Source organism: Oryzias latipes, chromosome 4, assembly GCF_002234675.1.
Source record: "Oryzias latipes chromosome 4, ASM223467v1".
NCBI lineage: Eukaryota > Metazoa > Chordata > Actinopteri > Beloniformes > Adrianichthyidae > Oryzias > Oryzias latipes.
Genome location: NC_019862.2, coordinates 26860210 through 26876604, shown reverse-complemented (window position 1 = coordinate 26876604; position 16395 = coordinate 26860210). Strand labels below are relative to the sequence as shown.

The window sequence follows — 16395 nt, the reverse complement described above, 5'->3', positions numbered from 1 at the left end:
CTTTTTTTTGGTGGCCATTAAACTCTGTTGTAAACTCTTAACTACAAAGCCACTAGCTCTCTAACATTAGCCATAACACTGAATGCTCCTGAAAGACTCAGCTTCACTGCTCTCGCGCAATATTGCGACTTTAATCTCGAAACTTTATTTCGACTTTTATCTCGACACGACGAGTTTTTTCTCGAAACTTTGTGTCGAGTTTTTTCTCGTCATGACGAGATTAAAGTCGACATGACGACTTTAATCTCGTCATGTTGGCCAGAATTTTTTTTCCTCACCGTGGCCCTAAAACTCCGTCGTAGGCCGGTTCCATGGGAGCAGGTTGTTTTCCGCGCCGTCTGATTGGCTGCGAAGGGTTGTTTTGTTTGTAAGGAAAGGTACGGCCTGGGGTCACGTGACAGGGCAGTGCCTGCCGCCGAGCGCTCCTCTCGGGGCCAAATCGCGAAGTGAAAGCTTGCAGGTGGAGCAGAGGAGTACCTGAATCAGCACAAGCGGAGCTGAGGCTGAGCTTTCGTGTGGAGTCCCGGTAAGTCTGAATGAGAGCGCGCGTGTGCGTAAAGTGGTCGTTTTGGTCCCCTGTGCTGCGGTTGTGCGCACTGGACAGAGGTGTAGAGACTGCACGCTGCAAATGGCCCGACTTATTTAAAGATTATGAGATAAAGTAATCTAATAATAGCCACAAGAAGCTGAACTAAGCAGTTGTAAGGATGCCTGGAAACGCGGTGATCTGGTTTCAAACTTCAGCCGAACGAAGGAGTGTTGTCAGTCGCCTGGATCTATGGGAGGACAGCCAAACTGTTTGAACTCAGCCCAGTTGTTGCGACACTGATTTACTGCCCCGAACTTCATAAAGTCTTTATTAGTTGTTTGTTTTCCCTCAAATGTTTACTGATAAAAAGCAAAAACGAGCATCTCCCTTTTGCGCGCAGACATTTCTGAAAATTACCAAAATGCAAAATGAAGCGCACACACACACACACCTGTGCGTCTGAGCCCACAATTATAGACCAACCGCAGGGTTTGTCACTGCAGCTCACACAGCAGAGGAGCTCCTCAGATGTTACACTCTCATGTTGTGGTCACAGCTCGGGGTTTGGTTTTTTTCTCAAGATTGCATAAAAACTGCTGCTGAAGAGTGATGGAAGACAAAGTTAGTATAAGATCTCTTATCATGCCGCATCATGACACTGAAGTAGCATCGTTTTTTACATTTTAAATACAATTTCAGTACTGACATTTCTAATCAGAATACAGCTCAGTTTTAAATGTCTTTAAAGAAAAAGTTCATCAACACCAGTTTTTTTTTTCTCTTCCTGCTGTTGTCCTGCTGAGACTTGCCTGGCAGTGGGTTAGACTTTTCTCATTAATGACAAATTGTCAGGAGCGGAGGACCCAAAGAAACAGGTTGCTGTACTCGTTTGTTGTCTGGTGACTTAAACGGTACATGTCCCAGCATGCTGGAACACGTCACACAGACGGCCTCTCCCATGAACATCAAAATACAAGCTTTTATTTAGCTGTCATTTTGTTGGCAGTCTGATGTTGTATAACCAGGTGCTGTCCCAGGCTGTATTTTCCAGATATCTTTTCACAACGGACTCTGTGACATAGAGGGGTGTCAGAGGTGAACACCCTCCCACAACAGGTTTCCTGTTTGGTTCCCTCCGAGATGGAATACTGTGAGAGAGCCAGCACGCCAGCTGGTGGGCTGCAGCGTCAGGCCGCCAGCCGTGCCACCGAGTGACAGGCAGAAAAAACGAAGTTCCAGCGAGCAAGCCAGCCCCAGAGCTGTGGATCAGTTAGTCAGCTGAGCCGGTGAATCAGTTACAGCCTCACCCGCAGCAGCCGAACACACAAGGATGTCAGTTTCTGGATGTTGAGCCTGTTACACTGCAACACTTTTTCTTGTGGTGTTGTGGCTGAGGTGCACAACATAAGTGTGATAGTCCATGCTTTAGATAAACATGCATGGACCTTTACATGGCCTCTCGTTGTTTTTCACTTTGTAGATATTGTAGAGGCTCCTGACCTGGCTATAAATATTCTTAAAGTGGTAGAACATACAGCTGCAGAGCCTCTTTAACTGCTGGTTCATCTGCAGTTCATGCTGTGTTGCTAGATTAGCCACAAAAAAAAAGAAGAAATAAAAAACCACTGATTATCATTCCTGATAGTGACTCACTGTAGCCTCAAATGAGAAGTAAATAATAAAAAAAGCAACTTTTTAAAGAAAATCCTCCATTAGGACCTTAGCTAAAGAGAAGTGATTGAGAACTGCTGTGTGTTTAATGACAGCTACCGCTGCAGGTTTGGCTGGCTGTACTAGAATCAAATCCGATTCTCCAAAAAAACAGATTTCAAACCTGCCACACACAAACCTGACTCTCAGAAATTTCACCAATTTCCTGTAAGAGAAAATCCCAAAGGTCATGTTTAAGCATCGACAAGAAATGCAAACATTCCTGTTTCAGATAAGGAGCTCTGCAGAGCTCCCGTATATTCATAAATCAGTCACACATTAATACAAGAGTGTTTGTTAAACATGCAATACGTTGTTAATATCTGACTGGGACTAAAATACTGTAGGTGTGGTGGTGATCATATAACTGATATTAATAACCCTCCCACACTGGTCTAAAGATGTTAATGCTGTAAGCTGTTAAGTCGCTGCAGTGCTGTGGTCTGTGGGTTAAGGGTCAACAGTGCTATGGTGGATTCTTCTTTAAAATTTTGAAATGTCCAACTAAAAAAAGAAGATCCTAATTAAGTCACATGGTTCAACAAAAAAGATGAAATAATCAAAAGAGGATCAGAGACTCAGATCTGGATGGGTTTATATTTGAGGCAACTTTTTCCTTGATTTATGTTCTTTTAAAATATCTTTAAGCTTGATACAACAGATAAAAACAGAGAAACAATATTGTTTCTATTATAATACATTGTATTTTGCCCTTTAACAGTATTTATACATCTAATTCAGGTTTATATTTTATGTTGATTTTGTGTTGTTGTTAATTATACTTTGTTTTTAGGTAGACACGTTTACCACTTGTCCAGATGAAAAATAGCCTTTTGGCTAAATTAAGGTTTCAAGGATTCAATAATTCAAGGAGTCAATCTCATAAGAAAACAGTCTTAGTTTTACACTTTTTTTTATTGCACTAGCATACCTGAAAAGAACTAAAAAAGGACTGGGATATTTAAGAAATCTGATAAGCAAACATGATCTGCTAGAGCATCATCTGACTGATAGTGATCAGATTACCTAAAGAAGTAGAGGAGTCCTAAAGGTTTTCAGTGATGACTGGATGACCTCTTGCTCTGGTGCTTGTTGCAGCAGGCCTTAAGAATCCTTTGATGGACATACTAGTCCAAAACATGATAAACATGATAAAAGTTTAATTTGGTTAATTTCCCAACTTATGTAACTGTATATCGATCCAGTCTTTCTGTTCATCCGTTTGCCTCCATGCTGCTCTTGAACCTGTTTCACGCGTCATCTTGAGTAAACAGTGCAGAAGAAAAGATGGATGATGATATGTTCGTGTCTGTTGTTGCAGCTAAGCTCGTCTGTCCGCGCTCTGCAAGCATGGATGTCAAAAACATTTAGCAGTTATTGCATTCAACTGTGGTGCTAAACTTGCCAGCAGCAACAGACTGCGGCATGTGAGTGCAGCAGCTTGTCCTGTTCTGTCAACTGACAACAAAGTGAAAGTGTGCCACTTGGATGCCAAACAACAGTCTCAAAAGTGACATTTTCAGGCAGAGGAGGAAGGAGTGCCTCTGGAGGAGTCGATCCTTCTTTTTATGTCAACAGTGGAGGATGCTGCGGTGTTTTTCAAAGAAGGCATCTCTATAAATTTAGCTGTGGAATTTTCTCTGGGAGCTAAAATCTAAAAAAGAAGAAAGAAACCGCTACAAAGTAGCCCGCATTTTGCGGCTGCTTCTGAGCTCACCGTGTCCCCCCAAAAGGTTTATGCTCTCACTATGTGAGTGTGTTCTAGAGTAAGTTTGCGTGTTGCACTGGGATTAAGAACCTTGATGAATTTTGAATGAGCTCCCACTGCTCAGATAGGCACAACAGAAACCAAAGATGTGGTAACAATTCCTCTTGAGTCACTAAAGCGAGGAATGACCGTGACGTGAATGCATGCCCAAACCTGAGCTGATCCCCCTCTGCTGTGCAAACCCCGCTGAGCCCAGAGGAAGCAGGCTCTTATCAGGGAGGAGGACAGGAAAATACTGGGGGAGTGGGGGAGGAAGAGGTAGTGGGGGTTGCTGGAAAACATGGCACGCCAGATTTAGTTTACTCTGCAAGATTCATTCTAATGACTTGTCAAAGTTAAGGTTGTACTTGCCGCTACTCTTGAATAATAACTCAGTAAAAAAATAATAAAAGTTGTTGAAGGAAACCAAGCTCCCTATTTTCTTTGCTTTGAAGAAAATCATACTTTGAAGTGGAGTCAACTGTTTTATTTTATTTACTGCTTTGATTATTTCATAGATGTTCTCATGTCTTTCCCAGAACCATGACAATGGTCTCCTGCAGAATCCCCCATCACTAGCTGAGCAACATGGCTCCAGCTTCTCCTTGCAGAGAAGACACCACCAGCTCATTAGAACTGCCCTGGAGGGTAACGCCAACATAGAAACCCACCAACCTCCAAACAGACTGCACCTGCTTTTTTCAAGTGGACACCCTTCCTGAACCGACCCCCTTTGGAAATCCTCCGTAGATGAACAGGATTCATGTGTGCAGGACCGTGAGATCAAAGGAGCGACATACAGATGTAGACTTTGGAACATGTTCAGGCTCTGATTTCGTTGCTTTGGTGGCAGAGCTGGACTGTACAGCTCTCCCACTTCGATAAACGGGAACTTTGAGCCATGTCTCTTCTGCCGACTCTCAGCATCGTCTGTAGATTGATGCTTTGTGTTTGGTGTGGTGCACTCCATAACCACTACGGTGTCCCAAGAAACACCATCCTACATCCCAGTAAGTCACAAAGTCTTCCCGTCATATGACATCACTAACATTTGAATAGTTTAACATCTGTGCATCATTGCATTTGTGTATGGGGGGGGGGGGTGTTCTATATGATCAAGTACGGTATATTGAAAAGAAAACCGTTTGCTTTGGTGTAAATTTGCATTTTGCTGTTTTTGGCTGTGGGAGCATTTGGCTGAAGATGGTTTTGAGCTTGAGTGAGCGTAGCGGTAATGCAGATTTTTCTGGGCAGATGATCTGAAGGTGTTCAGAGAAGACAACATCTTTAACTACACAACCATGCAGCTCAGAGATGACCTGGGTGTGGTGCTCATCGGGGCAAGAGAGGCCATCTTTGCTCTGGATATCAACAACATTTCTACCAAAAAATCTTGGGTAAGCAACTGTCAGTAGTCCTATCAAAAAGATTCAATGTTCTTTCTAAAATGTAGTTGTTTTCCTGCAGTCAAATAATTTTATTCGGTAATCATTTACTCTTTTTGTCTTAAAATTGGAACTTTCCTTAAATTCAAAAGGAGTTTTGCTAGGGGGATAATACTCAAAAATATACATTTTTTAATCTTAAAGTAATTAAACTTTCTCTTACACAAGAAAACCAAAAGAAAAAATATAAATATTATGCTTTCCTTTACAACCTTAGACTTATTTTCATTCATAAACTTAGCATTTTAAGTGGACATAATGATTGTCCAATGAAAAACTGGACGAATTTCATAAAAAAACAAAAAGCATTTTTTTTGGTCCAGCAAACCAAAAACACATATGACAAAATGCAACTATTTATTCATAGACTTTTTACCACTTGGCAGGAAAGTAACTACAATAAACAAAATCGTGAGACATTTATATAAATGCAAATCAGCAAAGGTCCAAAAACTAAAACCTTGATCCACCCCTTAAAGATCTACTCTAATAAATATGTTTTTGGCATTTTTAACATGTTCTCGTGGAATTTTTGTGATGATGGAGGACATATATAATGAAAATTATTTGTTATATTGCATTTCTGAGAATTTCTTTTTGAAATCGTTGTGAATGAGGAGCAGAGGGAAAAAAAGCAGTTGGAAAAAGCTTGTATTTTTGACGTTGAGTCTAGAGTCGGCAGGCCACAACTTCCCTGCTCCGCTCCATTCTGATGCTTCCACTTGCAGACAAAAAGCTTCATGTACGTCTTCGTTTTCCTCGTTTGAGCTTTTATCTGGCTCCAAACTGCATGGTGAGATAGCGCCGACATTGCTCACCATTCTTTGTTGGACCTGTAATGTTAGGTTGGGAGTGTCAGGTACTGTAAGCTAGCTGGAGAGAGTGTGAACAGAGAGAGGAAGGGCTGCAGGGTTGCTTCTGACACGACTCAGCGTCAGCAACACAGCAGCAACTCAGAAACAAATTTCTGACTAAATCCTACCGCTCTGCATAAACTACGTTTTTTTTTTTTTTTGCTAAAAAAAATTGCATAATCATAATTAAAAGACCAATAGGAAGGCTTTTAGAATAATACAAACTATCTACCTTTAAATGTAATTATCTGCCAGACAGAGGCCACCATTGGGGCAGGTCGCTGTTTGCTAAAAATTTATTTTACGATTCATTCTAAAAAGTAATACATGTTCCCCTCTGAAAAATTATTCCAGTCTCATATTTTTTAAAAGTTGGTTTCAGCTGATCCAGCAACACATTTGGAAATAACTAACAGACCTATGTGAGCTTACCAGAGTGGTTACAGTTATACTCATGTTGTGTGGGCAGGAACAAATGTTAGTGGCACTGCTGCTGTTTGATGAAACTTCTGAATAACAAGGGTAAGGGAAAATGGACAAACACAACTCAACTTTTTTTTCCTTTAATATAAAACTGAGTTTTGTGGATTGGCCATTGAAAAAATTAAAGTTTGAATTTTTCTCATTGGTACATTTTCCCTCCCCTTTAGCCTAAAAAAACCAGGAAACAAAGCACAAGATACCCTCTGCTTCATGTGAAAAAGGCAGTATTCAACAACAAATTAATTTCCATAGTGTTTGTATTTTTTAACATTGGTCGCTGCTTCCAATGACAAAACGCTCTTGTTTATCACAGTGTTGTTTTCTATCGTTAGTCCAAATCACCATGTAATGCATTTGCATAAAACCTGTCGTGTCCAAAATAACCGAACAGCTGTTTTAGCACTCTTTTAAATTTGGCTAATCATGGCCAAAACTGAATGTTAGAAGAAAAAAAAACATGGCTGTGAAAATGTTCCTAGAAATAGGTTAAAAAAATCTAACTTTTCAATTTTTTCAATTATTATTGATCTTTAAAAATAAATTAGTAGGTTTCCCTATATATATTGTTCAAAAAAGACAACTGATTTTTAAAAAAAATCATTTTTGTTTTGTATTTTAAAAGTAAAAACATTTTAAAAGCGTAAATAACCATATTCATGGATGCAACAATTGTTGTTTTTTATCAACAAAGAACATACATTATTTTGCATCATTCATTTTAAACTATTCAAGCACATTTAAACATGTTTAAACCTATTTAAGCATTTTTCAAATCACAGGGCTATGTTAACATTCACATGCAGATGTACCAGTTTTCTAGTGTTGAGGTGTTTTTCTCTTAACTTTGTTAAATGTCATGATGGCGTGAACAGACTACTTCTGCATGGCTGCATCATCATAACTCTGTTTTTGAATAGTTCTTGTAAATCTCTTCCTGCAGGTATACTGGCCTGTGACTGAGGTGAAGCAGACGGATTGCACCTACAAGGGTAAACAAGCTGAGGTTTGTGTAATCCGTTTTATAACCACAGCTCCTCAAAGGATCTGGTAAACCCCCAAAATGCTTTGTTTGACCCTACAGTGTATTTCTCGCAGTAAATAATTTATCTGGGAATTTTTGTGTTTTTTTGGCTTTACAGCAATCCCTTTGAAGGGCTAAGCTGCGTAGTAGATGCTCAAATAAAGGCATGAGAAGAAAAAGCACCCTTGACCTTTAGGCCCACTGCTCAGTGTTTGGCAGTGTGTGCTGTCATTGTACGTGTGTGGTATGTTTGTGTTTTTGGGACTAAGCTAACAAAACTCTGACCTTGGCGTTCTCTCTGCTGGATCACATTGCAGGTGGAATGCCGTAACTACATTCGAACCCTGCACACCATAAATGACACTACAATTTACGTTTGTGGCACATATGCTTTTAGTCCAGTCTGTGATTATTTGGTGAGTGTGTCAATTTATTTTCCTTTTTTATTCTTCATAGAAATAAAAAATTGTTTTCATTAAATTTCAAAAAGTTGGTTTTGCGTCTTTTTGGTAAAGCCAGGAGTTCAATAAAACACAGTTTATTTATTTTTATACATATATGAACATATGAACTTTGGTACACTCCAATTCATGCTAACACTAATCGAAAATAGATAACTTAAAAACAAGACAACTGACTTAATTTGTATAATTATTTAAAAAAAACAATCGCACACAAAATCCATCACCTTACTTGTCTTTGTTACTTGAGTTAAATGTTCAAATATTCATTAGACAAATATGTCTCTGAATTTATTCGTCTGTGTAGAACCTCTCCCCTCTGTTAAATGTGTGAGTTATGGTCTAATATTAATGTTTATATAAAACTATTAGGTCCCTTTACCTTTTATGTGTTCCCAAGATTATATGTGTTGTTTCTTACTTTAGTTTGGAAAACGTTTTTGTACATCTTGAAATGCTTGTTTGTCTACTTTAACTATTTTTACCTGCATCTGCAAAACCTTAAAACAACTTTTTGTGTCAGAACAGGCAACTGACTTCTTTTAATATTTTTACTGACCAAAAAAAACATTTACATTACAATATTTGGGTATGGAGATGGATAGATCTGAATATTCAAACTGCATTAAAAAAATACTTCTAAGAAATCACAAAGAACCACTTCTGGCAGTTCCTCCAATGAAATGAGACGGCATCTGGATTTGTTTTCCAGGTTGCAAGTGGATGGTTTTTGGAGTGAGATTAATGTTGCTCCCAGATTAAAACGCTGCTACAATGTGATGCAAAAAAAACAAAAAAAACAACAACCCACAAACAACAAGTTAGAGCTCCATAAATGGAGAAAACCGTGTTGGTCTTGGTTCACAGAGGAAGAGTGCAGCCTTATCACACAGAAGATGGGTAATTGAACTGACACAGGAGATTCGCTGTAGTGCAGTGGAATAAACGGAAGCCTGACTACAGCTGCATCATGCTTGTATCATGTAGCACAGTCTATGACTAATAGAAGACCTTAAAGCCCCAGGCTTTCCATGCAGCTGAGTCCAGTGCAGCTAGAATAAATAATCCAATACTGTTTAGCTTTTGCATTAATTACTGACTTCAGTTTTAAGCTCAAGAATGATCCAACAGCTTACTTTTCTGTTAATCTCCTTAAATCCCACAGACATTTGCTAATGGGCAGCTTTTGCTGAAGGGAAAGCCAGAGGAGGGAAAGGGGAAGTGTCCTTTTGATCCCTTTCAGAGATACTCCTCCCTCATGGTCGGTGAGTGTCTGGTTTTGTTGCCAAAGAGAACAAAAGCAGAAAACCGCTGAATGTTCTCTGTGTGGACATTTCACCATATTCCAAATACACTACAGAGATCACCTGATAAACCTCACCTGCTCCATCATTACAGCAGTATAAGTAGTCAACCAAACCTGCTTAGTCGATAAGTGAGCACATAAAGGCTTTATTGTTTTAACTAAATCTGAGTAATGTATTTCCAGGAATGTTTAATCCTTTCTTGGTCCTCCCTGACAGGAAGTGACCTGTATTCTGCTACATCCATCAATTTCTTGGGCTCTGAGCCTGTGATTCTGCGTAGCTCCAGCTCAGCAGCTCTTCGCAGTGACTTTAAATATTTCTGGCTCAATGGTGAGTTCCTCTTCTGCAAAAATAGACCTTTTTAAATATCATGCAGCTCCACACTTTTGTGATGGTTTCTTTCTTTTTTTCTTATGTTTTGCTATTTCAGAGCCAAACTTCGTCTTCATGGACATTGTTGGCGAGAGTCTTGACAGTCCTGACGGCGATGACGACAAAGTGTATTTCATCTTCAGTGAGAACGCTGTGGAATATGACTTTTACACTAAAGTCAAAGTGTCACGGGTGGCTCGTGTCTGCAAGGTATGATTAAAAGTAACAGATTTAAACCCCTGTATGTGGGGTTTTGGGGAAACATGTGTTAATCAACGTGTGTTTTGAGTGTAGGGAGACATGGGCGGCCAGCGGACGCTGCAGAGGAAATGGACGTCGTTCCTGAAAGCTCGTCTGGATTGTTCTCTCCCTGAACCCAGCCTGCCCCTTATTGTCCAGGATGTTTTCCTGATGAAGCACAATGACTGGAGAAAAAGTGTATTTTATGGTATCTTCACACCACAGTCGTAAGTGTTTACTATTAGATCTGTGGCGACGTGGACATTAACATTAAATGATAAAGGGGATAATGAGTCAGCAGCTTTTTAAATAGATGTTTTTGCCTTTGTTTGTGTTTGCTTAACTATAAACCTGTGTTGCTATGCTTCCAGAGGCCTGTCTCAGGTGTCTGCAGTGTGTGCGTACAGCATTTCTGATATTAGAAACATTTTCAATGAGGGAAAGTTTAAGACCCGTGCCGCTGTGGAGTCATCTCAGGACAAGTGGGTGATGTACACTGGGGAGGTGCCAGTCCCAAGACCAGGAGCGGTGGGTTTAGAGAGTTTGTTCTCAACATAGCTAAACATGAGACACTGAAAGGTTTATTTAAATCTAAACTGCTGTCATACATTTCAGTGCATCAACAATGTGGCGCGTAAAATGGGGGTGAATGAGTCGCGGCAGCTTCCAGACAAAACCCTGCAGTTTGTCAGGGACCGACCCCTGATGGACGACGCCGTCAGTCCAGTGACGGGCAGACCGCTTCTGCTGAAGAAGGGACCTTTGCTGACCCGGATTGTGGTGGACAGCGTGACTGCACTGAACCAACAGACGTATCATGTCATGTTCATTGGCACTGGTAAAAATGCATTAACATTACATTGCTTAGCTCCGATGTATGCCTTAGTCACATGCTGACGTACGAGGGGTGGCCCGTACAGTTGCTAAGGGTTTTTGGGTTGTCTGGGCCCTTGGAGAGTCGTAGAGGAGGAATCACATCTTCAAGAGAGTGCAAGTGTGTCTTGCAGTTCCCTTGAGACTCATGTAACCCCACTAAGGGATGTCATGAAAATGGAACGTACCATTGTCATGCTTGTGGTAAATGTATTGTGAAGTATTGGTGATAATGTAAGTTACAAAGACTTTTGACGTACAGGTGATGCTGTCATGTAATGCCCTTACGCTCCACTCTACTAATTAGTAAGTTGCAAGCACTGGCGACTTAATAACAGCACGGGTGTGAACGTGATACACTTGTGCCTGTAGGACTCCATAGGATGAACACAGAAACTACCCTCTGGTTGTCTAATTTCCTGATTCACAACAGTCGTGCTGCAAGCTCAGAGTACGCAAAGGGCGTGCACTCATTAATTGAAAAGCACTACTGCAGTTAGTGCACAGGTTTCAGGGGGATTAAAAAAATAAAAAAAATCTTTATCACACGCCTGCGTCTCACCTACTTCACCCTTACTTACCCCTATTTGTTGTTTAAGCGTCCACCATGACCTGTCGCCTGCAGCATGCTAATAGAAAAAATGTGCATGAACATATTCGCCCCACAGAGTGGTTTATGAATTTGATATTTCCTGTGGGCCCCGTGCAAATGTGACCATTTTCCCTCCCAGAAAGCCCATATCCACCTGTAGGGGCAGTTGTGACTAAGGCATTAAACGCAGAAAAGCATACGATGAAGCTAACAAAAAAAAACTTGACACTTTATGCCACACTAAGAACTTAAACTGAGCAAAGCTGTTGCTAAACTATTACTGGTACATCATCTGTCTAAAAAATCAAAACTTTTTACTCTGGTGTCAAAACATTTAATACACATGAGAACTGTAAGGTTGTCTGTGTGGTTCTCATTTTGTGCATTCTTTTTGGTCTCCACATCAGAAAATGGATTTATCCAGAAAGCTGTCAACTACGCTGGAGAGATGTTAATCATTGAGGAGATTCAAGTGCTCGAAAGCCCTGAGCCTGTCGGCATCCTGCGTCTCTCATCTAGCAAGGTATTCACCGAATAACTATCAGTAGCCTCTGGGCACTCGGGCTCCAATACGTTCCAATACTGTGCCATAAAATGTTAGTGCATCTTTGAGTACACATTAGAAATCATGCTGTGGGCCTAGATGTTAAGACACCCAGTTTGCGCTTATAGAAAAGTGTTTAGAAAAAACAGCAAATCCAACTGGTATTCTCAGGCTAGGGATCTCTGGGGTTCTAGGATATCATTTGGATCCTGGAGTGTTATCTACAAATGCTGGATCAAAGGGGGATCAGTTTTGTTTAAGTTCATTCCCATGATCCTCCTCTCTGTTTTTATTACATGGTAGAGTTTATTGTTCAGCCAGTGGATGTATTAACGGGTCAGGTGTTAATTGTCAAATCAAAAGCCTGGACACATTTAGGCACTGCTGCCCAAAGGTAGTGTATGGTAATTATAACAGTCTTGCTCCATCTGCAGCAAAACTTCAGTTTGCACTGGATGCATTTCAGAAACACAAAACCTGTACCAGCAGGACTTGCCAAAGAAGTTAATATTTGAATTCTCCCAGAAGAAGTTTTTATGTAAATTGAAGACATTTAGTGGAGTTGCTGTGTCTGTCGTTACAAGTCACCAACATTTTTTATCCCTTCAGTCATGGTTGGGTTTTCGTCTGATTTTAAATTGAAGTCTAAACATCAAAGCATCATTTTTGCTAAAGATGTTATTTGATTACAGGGCCAACTGTATGCGGGCTCAGACAGCAGTGTCATCCAGATGCCAGTCAGTAACTGTGGTCGCTACGAGAGTTGTGTGGACTGCGTCCTTTCCAGGGATCCCTACTGTGCCTGGGATACCTCCTCTGAGCAGTGCTCCCGGGTCCACAGCTTGTCTTCCTCCTCCAAGAATATGGTGCAGAGTCTGGAGGAGGGAGACGTGTCGGAATGTCCTGCACCAGGTGGGCTCATTTGCATTTTTTCATGAAATCCATAAAGCTTAAGTGACAACTCCCCTTATGGGTGGATATGGGCTGTCGCCAGGTGAAAAATGGACAAACTTGAACGCAGGTGGTCCGCACAAAATATTAAAGTCGTAGGCCGCTCTGCCAGCACCAAGAGGGAAAATTTGCATTTTTTTACGGGCATGCTGTGGTTGACAGGTCGTTTTGAACATTTATACAAAATAATAGGGGTAAAGTAAGGGGGAAGTTGGTAAGACACAGGCATTTCTTACAGATTTTTATCCCCCCCAATCCTACACACTGCACAAAGGGGCTGTAAGTGCTGTTTCCATCATAAGTGTGTGTTTCCTGCATGCAGTCTGACTGTTAGAAATGTGGAAATTAAGCATTCAGAACGTAGATTGTGTGGTAATCCTACAGGTGCATAGGAATCACCTGCACACCCAGTCTGCGCAGCATTCGCATGCGGTCAGTAAGTAAGTCTGTAAGGCCAGTGCTCGCACTTTACTGAAGAAAATTATTTGATTTCAGCGTCATACTAATACAGCATCACTAGTACGTCTTAAGGGTCTGCCACTTAACTTTATAAATACTTCACAGTACACTTACCAAATGCACCACAGTCGTAGGTTCTATTTTCATGAAGTCTCTCAAGGTGGCCGCATGAACCTCAACACACACCAGCGCTCCCCTTAAGATGCTGCTGCTTTTATCTATGATCCAAAAACTCACAGCATCCATGCGGGTCAACGCCCCACATAGGTGTAGGTGGGTAACTCACAAGTAAAAAGTAGTTTTTGAGCAAAACAGAGTAGGTCTTTGGGTGATTTTCTTTTTATTTTATTTTTTACTTGTCCTGTCCAACAGCTGAGCAAGCAGATCAGAGCTGAATGCCCTTTTGTTTTGGACATCTTGTTTTACTGTTACAATAGGGGTTTATGGATATTCAAACTAACAGGGTGTATATTTGTATAAACCCCTTTTGTATCTTTATATCTTTGTGTGATTACTCTTTTGTTTGGTTTGAAGATCCCGTAGAAGCTGTGGACTTTCACCTAGTTCCTGGGAACAACATCCAGCTGCCTTGCAGGCTTCACTCCAACCTGGCACAGGCCCACTGGCAATTTTCTGACCAAACACTAGAGGCCAACAACAAATACTACATCTACAGCGGAGGCCTCCTCATCCTGAATGCCTCTGAGTCGGATGCCGGCCTGTACACCTGTGACTCCGTAGAGCAGATAGGCAGCAGAACGTTCAGCAGGACCATTGCTCTTTATAGCGTTAAGACTCCCCCTGCCCCCCCAGTGGTCGCCGTTTCCACTCCAGGGACCACAATGATAAAATATTCAGACTACACTCACACCAACACCCTGACAACAAAGACAGAGGAAGTGATGCCAAGCCCGTTACTCCCTGAGAACCGAAAAGACAATGGCAGAGTGAGTCACCTGGAGGTGGCTGTTGGTCTGCTGTCCTTGCTTTGTCTCTGCCTTTTTGGGGCCATTTTTTGGTTCTGGGGTCGAAAACACTTGAGGTGTCTGAGAATTGTGCAAACCCTCGGTGGTGGAGAGGGGAGAAGGCCGTCGGGGGAGTATATACACAGCCAGAACAAAACTTCAGAGACAAAGCTCCTGGAGCCAAAGGCAGGAGCCGTCATTGCCAACAACAATCACTCTTGTGTGGACTTCAAAGTGAACGGGGACAACCACTTGGCCAACATTTCAGGCTTGGATGGTTTGGGATATATATGCGACGAGTCCGAGATTTGACTACTGAGGCACAGGCTGAGGGGTTTCTTCAGAAGGTTCTTCTTACTGCTAAGTCTATAATGAAATTATTCATAATAGACTACTATTTACATTACCAATAATTTCCTCTTAAAGGGGCTCATGTTCTTTGTGAGAACACCATAGTGGGCTTTATTATGTTTTTTAAAGCTCGTTTTTACAACTTTGGGTTCAATTTCTGCAATATGTTTATTTATTTATTTTTTTACATCTTGTAAAGACAAAAAAACAAGCACACAAACTAGCAGGGCGTTGACCCCTTTGAAAAAGGTGACTTTTTCTGTCCAAAACGGTTCTATTGGAGTTTGACTGTCAGTGATTCAACTGTGCTGCTGTGTTTCCTGATAGCTGTTGATACCTGTGCTGTCAGGCACTGATTTGCTGCACACACGTGAACACACTCCAATAATACCATCTATTGATTGTGTTTGAAAAAAAAAAAAACAACTGCAACTCTTCTTAAATGTTATCTGGGGTTAACATGTAACCATGGCACTTTTTGGCAAGGTACACGGGTTCATTTCAGACGTGAATTTACGGTATTTTTTTTTCCTAAAGGCTCATTTGAATGTAGATTATTTGGAGAATGTACATTTCATTGAATTTGCTGAAAATCTCAGCACATTTACAACTTTAAAACAATGTTTTTTATATAAAGAAATAGTTGGGTTTTTTATATATACAAGTGCTAGTTTATGTTCAGTTGTCTGTATGGATTTATATCCATTTCACAAGAGTTCCAACATGCTGCAGTTTTTTGAGGTGTCTGATCATTAATATGGTTTCTAATATTAGATAAAACGAATGATCTTATTTTTGTTTAGTAAAAGGGTGGGGTGGCCATGGTGCAAAGGTAGAGTGGTCAACCTCTGATTGGAAGACTGCAGGTTCAGCTCCCTCCTTGTCCACCCAAAGTGAATAACGCAAGACACTGAACCTCATTGCTCCTGGCGTTTACAGGTTGGTGCCATGTGTTCGGCAGCGGAGCCACCGTCAGTGTGTGAATGTGTGTGCGCATGGGACCTAACCCAGAAAGCGCTTTGGGCCTTCTAAAGGACTATATATGTAAACGCCATTCACCATTTTTGTTTAAGAAAGTTCATTGCAGAATCTAGAAAATCTGTATTTTACTTTTTTTTTTCTTTTAAAGCCTTTCCATCAACACCACCCTACAATACCTCTGCTCTGGTATCTATTTGAATCATTACAAACAATTAAAAAAAAAATCATTTTCTTAAAAGAATGTCACCTGTAAAGTTCAGCAACTTAAGCTGATGTTTCAAATATGCCCCTTTTTTTTAAACAAAGTTATGGGAGAGAACACAAAAAGATTTAAACTATCAAAGTTTAACTGTTCTTTTGAATAAAATCAAATTCTTTCAACCCACATGTACAAAATTCGCTGTCTTAGCTCTTAAGAGTCGCTTTTTCCCCCTAGATGACTGATCTCTATTAAGCTGTAGTGAGGTGTTATAAAGGAAAAAGATAAAAGTCTTAATTACACGTGCACTA

The 16395-nt window shown here is 40.7% G+C and overlaps 1 protein-coding gene across 1 annotated transcript; it reads left to right on the top strand.

The window, feature by feature from the left end:
• The first annotated feature begins 386 nt into the window (after window positions 1-386).
• Window positions 387-16272, top strand: LOC101161968 (semaphorin-4E-like). The gene is made up of 14 exons (XM_004068284.4): window positions 387-526; window positions 4526-4996; window positions 5241-5383; window positions 7709-7771; window positions 8107-8205; window positions 9416-9515; window positions 9774-9887; window positions 9988-10139; window positions 10224-10396; window positions 10541-10697; window positions 10785-11007; window positions 12042-12157; window positions 12871-13090; window positions 14123-16272. Exons 2-14 carry the CDS (start codon window positions 4888-4890, stop codon window positions 14863-14865), a joined length of 2412 nt encoding a protein of 803 aa, XP_004068332.2. The 5' UTR covers window positions 387-526; window positions 4526-4887; the 3' UTR covers window positions 14866-16272.
• Window positions 16273-16395: the final 123 nt, after the last annotated feature.